The 16,561-nt window shown below is 33.4% G+C and overlaps 1 protein-coding gene across 2 annotated transcripts in view; it reads right to left on the minus strand.

Moving 5' to 3' along the window:
• DPH6 (diphthamine biosynthesis 6) overlaps nucleotides 1-16,561 on the minus strand; it is a 200,029-nt gene that overhangs the window by 129,201 nt on the left and 54,267 nt on the right. Inside the window, exon 3 of one of the 2 annotated variants that reach the window (XM_021716452.1) lies at nucleotides 9,632-9,706. The exons of the other annotated variant lie outside the window; for it this stretch is intronic. Within the exon in view, the coding sequence (XP_021572127.1) occupies nucleotides 9,632-9,706 (75 nt within the window). The remainder of the gene's footprint in view (nucleotides 1-9,631; nucleotides 9,707-16,561) is intronic. 2 annotated transcript variants of the gene reach the window in all.

The following is a 16,561-nucleotide window of genomic DNA, read 5'->3' on the forward strand; positions in this document are numbered from 1 at the left end:
TATTTCATCTAAATACATAGTTATCCTGGTTCTAGGTGCTAAACATTGAATACTGTATTACATAGAGACAGAACGGAGAATAAAAGCTAAACAAAACATGGACATGGTCTTTTATAAGTCTTCTTTCCATTTAGTAAACTGCATGTATATCCAAGAAATTGCTGAAGTGATTTTTCTAGTTTAATAATCACATGTCAACTGTACAGCAGATCTAGAAGCAAAAGCAAATATCAGAAATGGTTTCAAAAGCTGTAGACATCAATGCTTTTTTAAGAGTCTTTGAACTATCTCTGCAACTGAAATCAGAAATAATAAACTGGAGAATCTAATCAGAGCCAGGATTCCAAAGTCTTCCCAGACAGGGCATTGAGTAGGATGACCGACCAACGAACCATCCAGTGAAAATCTACGAAACTGCTATGCTATTATGGACACATTGGTTAAGTTGAATTCCGTGTTTCTTTAGTCAAATCCTTAATATTTTTGTGGTCAATTACAGAAAAAGCAGACTTTTGATGTTGCTTTGAAGCATCTTCTATTCTGCCAGAGTTGTTTTACATAAACATTGTAATGTCATTAATTTCTGGACATAAAGCATCAGAAAGACCTGAAATTAATGTTTAAAAGACTGGATAAAAAAGACAGTAAAAAGAGAGGTAAGAGTGACAGAGCAAGAATAATAACTGTAAAAATATTTAAAAAATTAAACTGGAAAGAATATTAAAGTGATATAAGCCACAGTTTCTGCCTTCGTGAAGTTTACATGTAGCTGGACAAAAGATAAATAAATAGAGAATTGACAATACAAAACAATAAATGAAAAGAACAAAAAGAATTTTATAGAACAAGGCGTTAAGACATTGCTGCGAGCAGCTATAAAGGGTACAGAAAAAATGAACAGAAATGATTTCAGAAAAGAGAAGGCTTACTAGTGTTTAATAAAAAAACTTAAACATATATAGCCATTTCAAATTATAAACACCATTAGGTGATCTATAAAATTAAAAAATATTACTAATTGATTGAGGTCTCATAATAGAAAACAGCATCTTACTAGGTATATATTGCTAATAATGATTAGCTGTAGGGACTTTAATGGAGATTCCTAACTTCTCTGGATCTCAGTTCCCTCCCTAAAATATTTAGATTTTTTTGCATGTCTATTATTCTGATACTGAACTGTTGGGACCTATAAATGTGGCTGTGCCTAAAGTAAGGATGATGGAATAACAGATGTTAACTCAGTCCTGCTGTGTTAAATCAAATAAATGAAGTATGTCTCACTTTGTATAAAGCAGGTTGCCAAATAAATTAGTATAAATAAAAGCTAGGAACAACTTTAATTTTGAAATACCAGAAAATTAGAAAACAATCATTTAAACACAATTTAAAAATCTTAAAAAAAATTCACACAAGAGTACAAAGATCCTGTTTTATCTTCTTGATCATTTTATGTATTGCTACTATATTACATTCAATGTACAGAAGAAAAAAATTACAAGGAAACTTCAAGATTTCAAAGTCATAAAAATCTATTCTACAGGATTATTTGGTGGTGAAACTTCCTTAACATAAAGATCCTATCAGGCATGAGACAAACTGACTTTAGATTGAATTCCACTTGCCAGTAAAAATGTGCATTATAAATTCTGATGCATATATTTAGTCTTCAAACATTCACCAAATACAATATCATAGAATAACAAATATTAAGACAATAATTTATGAAAAATAGGTAGCAAAAGACTTGCAAATTTCCTGTTAGAGCTTTTCACTTTTTAAAAAAAAATTTTAGAGCAGGATTTATTGAGAGGACAGAAAAGCTCCCACAGTGGGAGGGGACCCGAGGGGGTTGCCCAAGCTTTTCACTTTTATAATATGTTCTTTCCATAGACACAACTAAAATTTTCTGCTCTAAAAATGAACACAATATAAGACTTAAAAACATAACAAAAACAGACACATTTGTGATTATGGCAAAAGACATTTAGCAATAGTATACTTTATTATATCTACAAAGAAAAGACTTCTTAATTATGGGTTTTATTTTTCATACAGGCTGAAACGATTATATTATTTTAGTTTTCATTATACCCTATGCATATCATTAATGAAAGTGGGGGAAAAACCCTGGGGGCTTACTGCTAGATTAAAACGTACAATTATACAATAACTATATATCAAAGTACAACATTTAGTATCTGAATTACATAAAATTTCAAATAAATCATTTTTTAGATTTTTTGCTGTTGTTTTGTTAAGGAATATGTGAGGGGGTAGGTTTTCTCTTAAATATTAACTTGGAGTTACCGCGCTTTGCCATACAGCATAAAATATATTTCCATGAAAAATGAATTATATTACAAAAGATTAAGAGCTATATAACAAACATAGGTACTGAAAAGGCCCCACAGCATCAGTATATTCCATCAACCCAGCATATTCATTCATTAGAGTAGTGCCATCATGCACGTGAATAGTAGTGATGCATTGGCTCCCAATAGATGTATTACTTTTACGGGTCAGACCATTATAATATTTCACAAAACTACAGTACATAGTTATTTCATTCATTTAGAGATTTCATTTCCTTGTCATGGCCTAAAATGAATTCTTCTAAATATTCATAGTAATTTCATTTTCTGTTTCTAAAATATTTCAACTGGCGAACTAACCAACTATTTAAATTGGTGTGACTACATGGGTTTTCTTCAATTTCATATTCTCACTTCTTATCCTGCTATCTTAGGGTTCAGCAAAAAGAAAATTAGTGATAATGCTTTCAATTTAATTAGTATATTACATGCACTGTAATTATTAGCGGGAAATGTTATATTAATGAATGTAAAAGTTAGCAGTAAATTACCTTGTAGCTATTATCAATTTCCCAAGCTACTGCTCCTTAAGATAACCCTCTCCCTATGGTCCTTCCGGTAATTTTTCTTTGCCTGATAAACATGATGATTAAATAGCACACAGAGCAAACCTTTGATACTTTTTAAATTAAATCCATGCCCAGCCTAAGGGCTGTGTCTGATTTCAACTAAATGTGTCAGTTAATCAGATAAAAAATTATCGGTAACTCAAAGACACAGCAGCCTTAGGCTTCATCAGTGCCAGGGAAAGCTGAACAAAATAAGACATTCAGACAATATCACATTATGTGTAAAGGTTACTGATAAGCCTATAACTAAACTGAACTGCTTACTCCTGTAACAACAACCAGAAAGAAATGTAGTATTCAATGTTCAAATTATTTTTAAAATAAATAAGTCATGTAAATAAAAGACTTGGGATATTTTATCCATATACATATATAAACACATATATATGTAACAAATGTAGCAAAAATATGCAATGAATATGAGAAAATATGCAAAAAGTAAAAATATGCAATAAATATGGGAAATGTCTTAAAACGACATTCTCAGTGAAGTTTTATTGAAAATAACTTATTACCATTGTTACTTCTACTAGGATACTTCAACGATTATACAAAGTAAACCATATATTTAATGGTTTGTTAAAGGAAGGTATACATTTGAACTTAATATCATTAATACACACTTCTACCTGGTGCCTCAAAGGGACACAATGCAATTTCATCAGTTAAAAAAAACCTGGGTGAGTCTAAAACTATAGCAAGATCATATATTAATTAAGAAAGTGGATCATTTTTAAACCTGCAACAATGAGCACCAATAGTCATTTGCAATATTACCAGTTAAAATAATACATATTACCAAGGGCCTGGTTATTTTAATCAGAGACTTTAAAAGCTTCTCCAATTATTAGATAGATAGACTGGCAAACCCTTACACTTTCAGAGAATATTATGATTTTCAAAGCATTCTCAGATTACTAATTAAGATTACTTTAACTATAGAAGAAGGCTGTCCTATAAACTGATATATCAGTAACAACTACAAGAAAGAGACTAAAGCTGAAAAGAATAGAAAATTATCTTTGAAAGACATAATGGGCAGTAGCTATGAAAAATCCATTTATAAAGCAGAATAGGAGTTCCAAACCCTTTGACAAAAAAAAAAAAAAATCAAATTAATACCCCATCAACTTTATTCTTCTTTTCTACTGTGATCAGATAATGTATTCAACTGTGACAAGATTCTCATTCTTTACCATGAGCAACTTTTCAGTAAGTAGATGTGTAACAGGAGGAAAACTGGGCCAGTTCTACACAAATAAAAGCTGCTAAATATCAGAGATCCATATATATTAAAGCAGTTCAACAATTTTAAATTTACTACCCACATATGGATATAGATAGAATCACTGTATCTTAAAATCTTCCACATAATTGAAAAGTTTAATACAGACTTTCTGAAATCTCTGTTTTATTCAAGTATTATCTGAAGTGCAGAGGAAATGGTTTTGCTTTCCTAGACGCTATAAGCATCAATGTACACATTTTAGAAAATGCTTTTGATGATGGAAATCCATCAAGAACCCTGGTTAAAACTAGGTTAACGCTGCTCTAAGACTTCCACGCATTTCAGAGTTCACCAAAGAGCAACTAAAAAATTATCTTAGGGTTACAGGATAAAATTCAAACTGGTTACCAAGGCGACTTAATCTAGCTGCCTCTAGCAATCCCCAGGGCTTTCTAGTCTCCACTCCTACCATACATAGGGTTTAATTGTTAGTGCCTGCTCCCTTTGACCTCTAGATGTCTCAAATTAATGATCACAACACTGCCTATTTTAGCCTTCTACAACTTCAAATATATGCAAGAGTGTTAATAAGTTGTTTAAATAAAAAGCACAATGATTCATAAGCATTAAAATTCTAATTGAAAAGAGAATTATCAAAAGCATTTCAATAAGAATCTCTATAATTAAATACTAGGTCCATCCGCTAAAATTAGTGGAAAGAAAACCAAAAATAAGTCATTTATTAAAATGATGTATTTGGATTACAATTATAATTTACTACATTTTCAAATGTACCTTCTAAATAGTCAAAATGTTACTCTTTAAAAAGTACTCATGTTAAAATTTATGTTGGTATACAATTACTAAAGTAAATCAATATTAAACTTTGAAAAAAACAACAGTTAATCTTGAACTACTTTCTGATTTTATAGTAATACTCCAATTTTGCCCCTGGGGTGGGTTTAAGGCACAAGAAGACATTCTAACCACATTAGGTTAAAAATATTCTAATACCAAGTAAACGATTATTTGCAGCCAAACAAATATGCCTTCTATGACTGCTTACTTTAAAAGCTCAAATATTTACAGAATAATGCCTACAGACAATTCCTTCATGAAATTCTATGTAAGGTGACCTCTAACAGAGACTTGATGACGACTTATATTTAAAACTTAATTTGGCAAAAACAAGCTTCCCAAGATTTAATAAACTAGTGTTATTCCGAAGTGATGAAATACCAGTGAACATTCACAAAAATTAAATCTTAAAGCTATATAGGTTTCTATCTTATACCAACTACATAAATAGCAAACATATTTGTGAAGTTTTACATAGGATGCCTTTAAAAATCATAGTCATTTAATATTATTATCCATGAATAAAATGTTTTATGTTTAAAACAAGCATTATGATTTTTTATATGGCATGCTAACACTTAATTTAAGAACTCTACTAAAATAACTTAATAACAGAAATCAAACCATCCTGTAATTAAGGTTGGGTACAGTCTTTAAGAAAATATAATTTTCAAGAAAGGAAGAGATCCTATTAAGAGACCTTCTTCACAGAATATTCCAGATAATAAATGAAGCAGGAATGATAGAATCCTAACATCACCATTCTGCAACCTCTATTTTATAACATATCTAAGCACAATCATCAACAGCCACCAACAGCATTAAAAAAAGATAATCAGAAATAATGTAAGTCTCCTGATAGAAGTACATACAGCCATTTGTGAGGTTTTCTTTAAAAGCAAATAAAAGTCTGAATCTGATCACACTTCCAGATCTGTGCTGTCCAAGATAACTTTCTGCAATTATGAAAATACTCTATCTGCTCTATCCAACATGGTAACAATTAATACTAGCCACATGTAGCTATTGAACATTTGTAAAGTGGCCAGTGAGACTGAGTAACTAAATTTTAAACTTTACTTAACTTTAATTAATTAGTATTTAGATTTACATGACAATATGTGGCTAGTGTCTACCATATTGGACAGCACAACTTTAGATCCATCTATCAAGTTATAGGAAATCATAGATAACAAAGAAACGCATTGTGCTACATGTGGAAACTTGAACAGCCAGTCAGAGACTATATTGGACAAGTGAGTCTAGTTTATTCAAAAAGGAAGTTAGGAAGAAAGAGAAAGAAAACATATAGATTATAAGAGACTTAAAAGACATTTCAGGCTAGGCTAGCTGGCTCAGCCTGTAATCTCAGCACTTTGGGAGGCTGAGGCAAGTGGACTGCCTGAGCCCATGGGCTCGAGACCATCCCAGGCAACTTGGCGAGACCTCTTCTCTAAAATAAATAAATAAATAAATAAATAAATAAATAAAATTAGTTGGGTATGGTAGCATGTGCCTGTGGTTCCGGTTACTTGGAAGGCTGAGGCGGAAGGATCGCCAGAGCCCAGCAGGTGGACGCTGGGGTGGCCATGAGTGTATAACTGCACTCCAGCCTGGGCGACAGAGTGAGACTGCAACTCAAAAAAAAAGACATTTCAACCGAACACAACACATAAAACTGTTTGGATCTTAATTCAAACAAAAAAAATGTAAAAATAAAATAAAGCAATGTAATAACATTTATGAAACAACTCGAAATTTGAACACTGACTGAATATGCAATGAATTAAGACATTGCTGTGAATTGTTTTAATGTATGATTGTGACATTGCCATGTAAAAGAAAATGTTATCAATTAGATGCTGAAATCTTTACAAATGAAATATAATGTCTGGGATTTGCTTCAAAATAATAATGAAGGAAGGGAAGTAGGTAGATATATAAATGACATGAGATGGGTTCTGACTTAACTGTAGCTGGCTAATAGGTACATGGGACTATTATATTAGTTATCTTCTTTCTAAAATGTCTGATTTTTTTAAAGAAAAAAATTAAATAATAAAAAATTAAAACAATAAGTCAGAACTTTACCATGGCAAATTTATTAAAGCAATGATAAAAATGGACAACAGCTATCTCAGGAATATGGAAATTGACCAAAGGTATGTAACAAATTAAGAAGTTATACATGAAAAACTTATGAACTTTTGGAGTCTGTGGCAATCCTGCCTGGGCCTGGGGCTGCTCCCATATCAAGGTGGGTCAGGATGTGAAAAAAAGTTTTATTGCCAGAGAGAGTTGACTAGATTTGAAATGGGACCAAGGGAAATCCCCACATCTAGCAGCATTGTCAGTAACAACTGTGATCTCCCTGGCAAATGAACTGAAAAGACCAGTGACTCAGCTAGTTTTGGGACTGCAGTTCTGGTTAGGTTACGCAATGGATCTCCATACTAGCCAGAAATTTAACAGGGATATTAAAAAAAATGAAACAGCATAGAATATGTTGATAAACTACACATACATAATTTTGGAGACACCACAGAGGTCAAGCTAGCAACACATCCCCAGCTGACCTGAGCCTATGCAGAGAAGACACAAGAGAGAGTAAAGAGGGAAAACTTAGACTATCTGACTATTAAACATTCTAAATTTACTATAAAGCCACAATAATCAAGATAACAAACAGTACTGGAGTAATACTCATCACATAAGTCAATGGAAGATAATTGAGAGTCTAGAAATAAACTTTTACATTTATGACCAACTAATTTTGACAAAGGATACTAGGCGATTCAATGGGGAAAGGATAGTTTTTCAACAATTGGTATTGACACAATTGGATATCCACAAGCAAAATAGTTAATCTGAACACTTGCTTCATACCATACACAAAAATATAACTAAAAAAAATGACAGACTTCAAGGTAAGTCTTAAAGAAGAAAACACAGGAGAAAATTAGGTATTTCTGGCTTAAAAACACCACCAAAAATAAAAATATGGCAAATTAGACTTTATCACAATTTAAAAATTTTGCACTACAAAAAACACCATTAAGAAAATGAAAAAAGTAAGCCATGGACTGAGAGAAAGTATTTGCAAATCATATACACCTGATAAAATACTTGTACACAGAATATATTTTAAAAGTTCTTACAACTGAATAAGAAGAATAACTAAAAATGAGCAAAATACTTCAATAGATAGTCCACCAAAAATATATATGAACAGCTAATAAGCACTTGTGAAGAGGTTCAGCATCTTGAGTCATCAGGGAAATGCAAATTAAAAACACAATGATCAATGCACACTCATTAGACTATATCAAAAAGACAGGGTGTGGTGGCTCAGCCTGTAGTCCCAGCACCTTGGGTGGCTGAAGCAGGAGGATTGCCTGAGCCTGGGGGTTTGAGACCAGCCTGGGCAACTTGGTGAGACCTCGTCTCTACAATAAATCACAAAAACTAGCCGGGCGTGGTGGCGTGCACCTGTAGTTCCAACTACTTTTAAGGCTGAGGAGGAAGGATCACCTAAGCCCAGCAGGTTGAGGCTGTGGTGGCCATGAGCATGCCATGACACTCTAAGCCTGGGTGACAAGAGTGAGACTCTAACTCAAAAAAAAAAAAAAAAAAAAAAAAAAAGACAAACAATAACAAGTGGTGGAGAGGATAAGAGAAACTGAAACAATCATCTATTGCAGGTGCATATTTAAAATAGTATATTTCATATTTGAAAAGTTTCTTAAAAATTTAAGCATAAATTTACCACAACCCAGCAGTTCCATTTCTGATATCTACTTATGAGAAATGAAAACGTGGGGTCACACAACTTATATGTGACTATCCATAGCAACATTATATATTTTTGTCAAAAACTAGAAATAACCTAATTTTTTATTAATTGGTGAATGGATAAGCAAAACATAATGTACAATGGAATACTATTTGGCAATAAAAAAGAAAAAAGTACTGATACATGTACAACATAAATGAACTTTAAAAACATTATGGAAAATTAAAGCAACTAGATAAAGCAGCCTACATATTGGATGATTTCATTTACATGAAATGTTCAAAAGAGGCAAATGTATACATATAGAAAGCTGAACAGTGTTGCTTAGGGTCGAGGTATTTGAACAAGAATTGACTGCCAATGGACACAAAAGAACTGGTTAAGGTGGAAATGTTCTAAAGCTGGATTGTGGAGATGATTGCACAATTCTATAAATGTAATTACAGCCTTATCTACTTAAAAAAGGTGAATGCTTAAAATTGTGCCTCAATAAAGTTATAAAAAACAAATAACTAACAAGGAATAGGGATGGGGAAATATAGATGAAGCAAGTTTGGCAACATGTTGATAATTTTTAAATATGGGTGTATTAACAACTTATTGTTGCATAAGAAACTGCCCCCAAAACTTAATAGCTTAAAACAAATATTTATTATTTCATAGATTCTGTGCTTCAGAAATCCAAACGCAGTGTAGCTGAATATCTCTGATGCAAGGTCTCTTAGAAGTTGTAGTCAAAATGTCAGCCAGGGCTGAGATCTCGTCAGAAGACTCAAATTGGGCAAGGCACACTTCTAATCTCACTCACAGGGCTGTTGGCAGAATTGTTCCTCCTTGTCTGTTGGACTAAGGGTGACAGTTTCTCAGTGGTTGTTAGCGTTGGCTAAAAACAAAACAGAACAAAACAAAAAAACAATGAAAAATATACCACAGACTTAAAGATAAAACCTCCCTCAGGTCCTTGCCATGTGGGCCTCTCCATGGGGAAGCTTACAATATGGCAACTAATTTCTCCTAAAGTGAGTGAGCAAGAGAACAGGAAAGAAAACATACAAGATAAAAAACGCCTTTGTTACCTAATGTCAGAGTGACATTCCATCTCTTTTGTAGTATTCTAGTAAGTAACTATGTCCAGCCCACATGTATGAGAAGATTCCAAAGGGGTACAAATACCAGGAAGCAGAGTACATTGGGGACCAACTTAACTGCCTACCATAATAGGTGATTCCTTCCAGTTTCATGAATATTTTAAAAGTTTTCATAATAAAAATTTTAAATATAAAGCAAAAAATACTATTTGCAGAAACTAAATGTAAGTAAGCATTTCTTATGTTTAACAAAATTTAGGAAGCTCTTTTACAAAGTAGAAAAGAAGAAAAATGCCATTAAATGAAAAAATAATAACACAGTTATTTTAACATTTACTGATCACTTACCACATTCCAGACACAGGTCTAAATACAACTTGTTCTAATTAATGTAATCTAATTCATACAATAATCCTCTGTTGCATGTACTACGATTATTGCAATTTTGAAAGTGAGAAAATGGGACACACAGGAGTTAAATAAATTGCCCAGGGTCACATAGCTAGTAAATAACATAGCCAAAAATTTCCCTGGGTGGTAGAGAGGGAAGTGGGGATTAGAAAGTAGATGTGGAATACATCAAAATTTTAAAATTGGAAATTATTGGCAAAGATATTTAAGATTTTTTTGTGCTACCATGTATTGTCTTATTAATGTTTAAATTATTACTATACAATTTGTACATAAGGATATACTATCATGTCTAAAATAACTAAATGGTCTTACTCTCCTTTGTCAAGATAGGGTCATTAGAAAGACAAGTTTATTCTATGATTCACCTTCTACTTAACGCATCAGCATGAATTATCTGCAGATATGAGCAATCTTTAACAATTAATCTAATTTCTTCATTTTTACAATATCACAAATGTGGCCAGCTATTCTTATTCAATTATCCTTTGTTCTTCCACCAAATCATATACCTTCATTAATCTCTTATCAGTTGGCACTCTAAGACTTCCTTTTCACATGTTTTACTTTCCCAGTGTCAAATGTCAAACAATAACTTGTTTGGATATAATACTTTGAGTTTACAAAATATTTTTATATACATTATCTCATTTGACCCTTCTCACAATGAGCTTGTGATGAACTTGACAGTTTACTATATTATGCTATATTTAGATAATGGTGATATAATGACTATGTAGTGAGCTCAAAGCTAACACCCAGACTTCTGTTTCACAGTCCAGGGCTCTTTCTTCCCAATACCAACTATCTTCCTCCAAATGGGTTTTGGACTTTAGGATACCAGAAATTACTAGCTAACTTAAGTAATGAGAAAAGTGAAAAAAAAAAAAAAGAAATAAAGTGCATATTAAGTGAAAAAAAAGTGCATATTAAGTGAAAAGTGCATATTAAGTGCATATTAAGTGAAAAAAAGAGAAATAAAGTGCATATTATTAGGATAAAGTTCTGAGGCTATAAAAGGGATTAAAATGACGGGAAAGAAATTATCAAGAAAATGAAATTATGAAATGTGGTTGAGGCCCATAGACTCCGTAATTCAGAAATAAGGAGAACTGTATCTTACTAAATTCCCTAAAAATATATGACTGATACTGAAACTTTGTGCATAGCAAGCTATAAAGTCACCTAGAAGTTTATAATTCCAGACAATGAATGTTGTAAATATATGAGTTTGCCTGTCCAGTATCTTTTTTTCTAGAAAACAGTCGCCTAATATCTTTGGTTTCTCAGAAATTTGAAATTGGATTAAAAAACATTTCAATCTCAGGCTAAGACGGACTCTTCACTTTCTACTACATGACCTGGGGATCTGAGAAATCTGGTATATTCAAAGAATATGGAATGGAGAAGCAAAGAGAAGCAGAGATAAGATATAAGAAATTCTGAAGTGCTCTAATCCCCAATCCCAGTTTCATTAAATTCCTTTCCGTACTTGACACTATTTCTAATCTTAAACTAGCTTAACTTGGTTTTTGTCACTTGTAATCAAAGACCCAATTAACACATTACTCAAATAAACAGTATACATACAATAAATATTAACTAGAATTACAGCCAAAACTTACTCTCTTACATTCTTACAGTGAAGGGCCTATATCTTTCTCATGTTTAAATTTCTCTGAATAATCAGCAAAAATACCTACCCAAGAGCAAATATTGGGAAAAAATATCCTCAACATAATATTAAATGGAAATTCTAGGAAAAACCTTGAGGTATATAAAAATACTGTACATAAAATAAGACCCTTTATGTTCACATAACAAAAGATTAAATATTAAACCTTTTTTTTCTGGAGCAATAATTAAGACTATTAAATGTTTTGCTTTGGGAGAATGAAGAACAAATTCTGTATCTTCATGTACAATTTTGTCTAATAATGTACTTTTTACAGAATGCTAACAAAGTTTATCTGGATTATCTTATTTAAAACATTTAAAATACTTTTCTGAATTAAAAAAATCTAATAATGTTTACTTTTTAAACGTAGCAAAAAGAAATAAGCTATTTTTTGACAAACAATTAGATAAAACCACTGAAAATGCATAAGCCTCTTTATGCATAAGCCTCTTTATACATAAGGGGCATCCAAATTTAAAGAAAACACCCCAAGGCTAAAAGAAGACTATTTGAGCAATTATCTCCTTACTTGGTCTAAATCTATTCCAGCCTCACTAGTTCTTTTTCAAATGCACTTCAATCCTTGGATTAATTTGCACTTCACTTAACAGTAAACTCTGAGATTCCTGTGGTTCCTTCTTACTCTTTCTTTTTTTTTTGAGTTGGAGTCTCACTCTGTTGCCCAGACTGGAGTGCGGTGGCCGGAACCTCGACCTGCTGGGCTCCAGTGATCTTTCCGCCTCAGCCTTCCAAGTAGCCGGAATTACAGGCATGCGCTACCACGCCCGGCTGATTTTTTTATTTATTGTAGAGATGAGGTCTCGCTGCCCAGGCGGGTCTTGAACCCGCGGGCTCAGGCAATCCACTCACCTCAGCCTCCCAAAGGTGCGGGATTACAGGCTGAGCCACCGAGCCCAGCTAAGAAAAGAAAGAAAGAGAACAGAAGTAGGCTGAATTGTCAGCCATAAAGAGAGGTTTGCAATAAACCAAATGAAGGTGAGTGTAACTAATAAATTAACTGTACTTCAACACTGTAAAACAAAAAACTTTCAGTCTATTTGAACAAAAAAAAGAACAATTATGAAGTGCTATGTTTTTAAGCCATATGTGACCACATAGAGCCACATAATGACAGCAATCTGTTGTGCCAACATTTTCTTTTCTTTAGGTCCAGGATTATACAAAAGAATATTTTTTTTGCAATAAACTCATGTGTGCAATTCATTCATGCTATTTTATTTAGAATTTCTCTTTTCTGAGATAGCCTCCTGGGACATGCATCTCATTTTCATGAGGGTCCCTGAGAGACTTGAGCATACAGTATTTACTTCAGTACAATATCAACAACATATTGCAGAACATTTCATCTAAAATAATAATAGAAAATGTTGAGCCATCTTTCCGTTTGGAAAAATATATCTGGAAGAATGTGATGTCTGACGAAAGCCACATTGCTTAAACACATTGTGCCATCTCAATTTGCTTTGGGAATTGTCTTAGTCCGTTTTCTGCTGCTATAACAGAATATCACAGACTGGGTAATTTATAAAGAACAGAAGTTTATTCGGCTCAAGGTTCTGGAACTGGGAAGTTCAAGAGGATGATGCTGGAATCTGGTGAGGGTCATCCCATGACAGAAGACATCACATGGTAAGGAAGTACATGAGACAGGGAAAAATGGGTGACAAACTTACTCTTTCATCAGGAGCCCACAACTGTGATAACAGCATTGAATCTGTTCTTGAGGGTAGAACCCTCATGGCATAATCACTTCTTAATGGTTCCACCTCCCAATATCATTACATTGGCAATTAAATTTCAACATAAGTCTTGGAAGGGACATTCAAATCATAGTAGTAATTCAAGAGAATATTATATATATAATGTTAAAGAATGGAAGAATGATAATAGATAAAAGACTATACAACACGAGGGAAGAGAAAGTTAACAGACATCTACATACAGTGCCTGGCACAGAGTAAAGAAGAGCACTATAAGGTTAGCAGGTATAAAATGTCAGGATTTGTAGATACTTCTATAAAGTAGACTGCAACTGAAATTAGTATTCTAATTGTCAAGTTCTTCCCATAACCACTTCCTCAGTAGCACTGTCAATCAGTCATCTAACCTGCTACGGTCAACATAAAATAATAAGTGTATTATTCAGGTTTCTCCAGGGAAACAACAGAACATTGTGTGTGTGGAGAGAGGGTGAGAGGGAGACACACACACACACACACACACACACAGAGAGAGAGAGAGAGAGAGAGAGAGAGAGAGAGAGAGAGGACAATTTAGTATTATAAAGTATTGGCTCATGGGATTATGGAAGCTGAGAAGTCCCCTAATCTGCTGCTGCAAACTGGAGACCTAGAAAGCCAGTGGATTAATTTAAAGGCCTGAGAACAACAAAGAAAGCCAGTGATGTAGCTTTCAGTCCAAGCCTGAATGCCTGAGAATTAGGAGTGCTGAGGGCAGGAGGAGGTTGATGTCTCAGCTCAAGCAGACAGGCAGAAAGTGAGGGGGGAATTCTCTCTTCCTTCACATGTTAGTTGTATTCAGGATTACAACAAACTGGAGATGACAATACTCTTTACTCTGTTTACCAATTCAAACATTAATTTCTTTTGGAAACACCCGCACAGATACACCCATAAATAATGTTAACTAGGTATTTGGGCATCCAGATTTTGGGATCCAATCAAGTTTATGCATAAAATTCACTATCACAGAGGACAACAGGACAACAAAGGAAAATAACTCATTTACCTATTCTGTGATTGAAATTTTTCATTCAACCATGAGAATATCTACCAGTTAACAAATGAAAACTATGTATCATATAAGTGATAGAAGTTAATAAAATTTCTCTTCCTCTTTATTGGTAATAATAGTCTACAGGAATACGATTTCCTAAGATTCAGAAACATTTTCATCTCCCAAAGGATTATTTTCACTGGCCACTAATGACTGAGATTTACAAGTATGAAAGCACTGATGACAATAATTGACTTGCTAAAAAAATACATGTTCTCCACTAAGGATTTTACATGTATTATCTAATTTAATCTTCACTATAATTTCATAAGGCTTGTTCTTTTATTTTTGGTTTTCAAGGAAGAAATCTATAGCACAAGGGATTAAGTATCTTGGACAAGAACATACAACTACTAAATGTCATATGACACCAGGGCCTGAACCCTGGCATGTTAGCTCCAGAGTTTGGGCTTATAACTACTACACTAAAATATCACAGCAAAGGTATAGAAAAAAAATGAATAATAAATTCCACTATTTTGATTTACTAGACACAAGACAAAAATCTTACAAATATACAACCAAATGCACAAACTACTTAAGTCTGATTTTTATTGCCATCCATTACATTTAAAAAATATAGATGGTTCTGTTTCCTACTATAAGGACACTAACTTTAAGAGTAGTATATTCATGCTAATTTACCAATTCTCTCATATAAATAATAAAACACATTTGAGATGGTTTTACTTGGCTAGAAACTGAATCTAAAGTCACAAATAAAAAGCAACTGGCTCATTCATTATTTCCAAATAATTGAATTAAACAACCACAAATATTAAATAGGTGTGTTGTGTGAAGTATGCATGCAAACTTCAATTCACAAAGGAATTACACTTTACAAATTTATTTCGAATGTTGGTTAGGTTAACCTATTGAGCTAGCAGTATACTCATACATATGTTTGTTATGAAAAGAGTAGAAAGCAGTTGTTAAAACCTTAGTAGCCGGGCTCGGTGGCTCAGCCTGTAATCCCGCACCTTTGGGAGGCTGAGGTGAGTGGATTGCCTGAGCCCGCGGGTTCGAGACCCGCCTGGGCAGCGAGACCTCATCTCTATAATAAATCAAAAAATCAGCCAGGTGTGGTAGCGCATGCCTATAATTCCGGCTACTTGGAAGGCTGAGGTGGAAGGATCGCCGGAGCCCAGCAGGTTGAGGCTGCAGTGGCCTGCAGAATATATGTTATGCTGGGATCTAATAGTAGTTCGGTATAGCGAGGGGTTGTTAAGGTGGTGAGACTAAATGGTTTAGGAATGATGGGGAGGAGAATTATGCACCTAGCATATGAAGAGGTGAATAACAAAGTCATATTATGGAAAACTCGTATTTAATGCTCCTGCTATATTTTTTGTGTCTGGAATTAAAATGAATTATTCCCCATGTAATATTCTGTTTTAAAATTAAAAAATTAGATCCCAGCATAACATAACACAGCTTTCCAAAGAAGACTCTGACATCAAGTGCCTAGGTTCAAATCATGATTCTATCATTTGTAAGTCTTGTGACCAGGAGCAGGAAACTTATCTTTCAGTATCTCAGTCTCCCTATTTATTAAAAAATGGAGGATAGAATAGCATTATGAGAATTATAGTAAGTACTGTCCTAATTCATGTAAACCACTTATAATAGCACCTAGAACATTTTATTTTCTCAGGAAATATTACCTTTAGTTATTATTTTTATTACTGCTATTAATACTATCAAGACAAGGGCTTTATTATCCATTGTCTGAGACATGCTTTTT

This window comes from Carlito syrichta, unplaced genomic scaffold (genome assembly GCF_000164805.1).
Source record: "Carlito syrichta isolate Samal-C Ts95f unplaced genomic scaffold, Tarsius_syrichta-2.0.1 Scaffold308818, whole genome shotgun sequence".
NCBI lineage: Eukaryota > Metazoa > Chordata > Mammalia > Primates > Tarsiidae > Carlito > Carlito syrichta.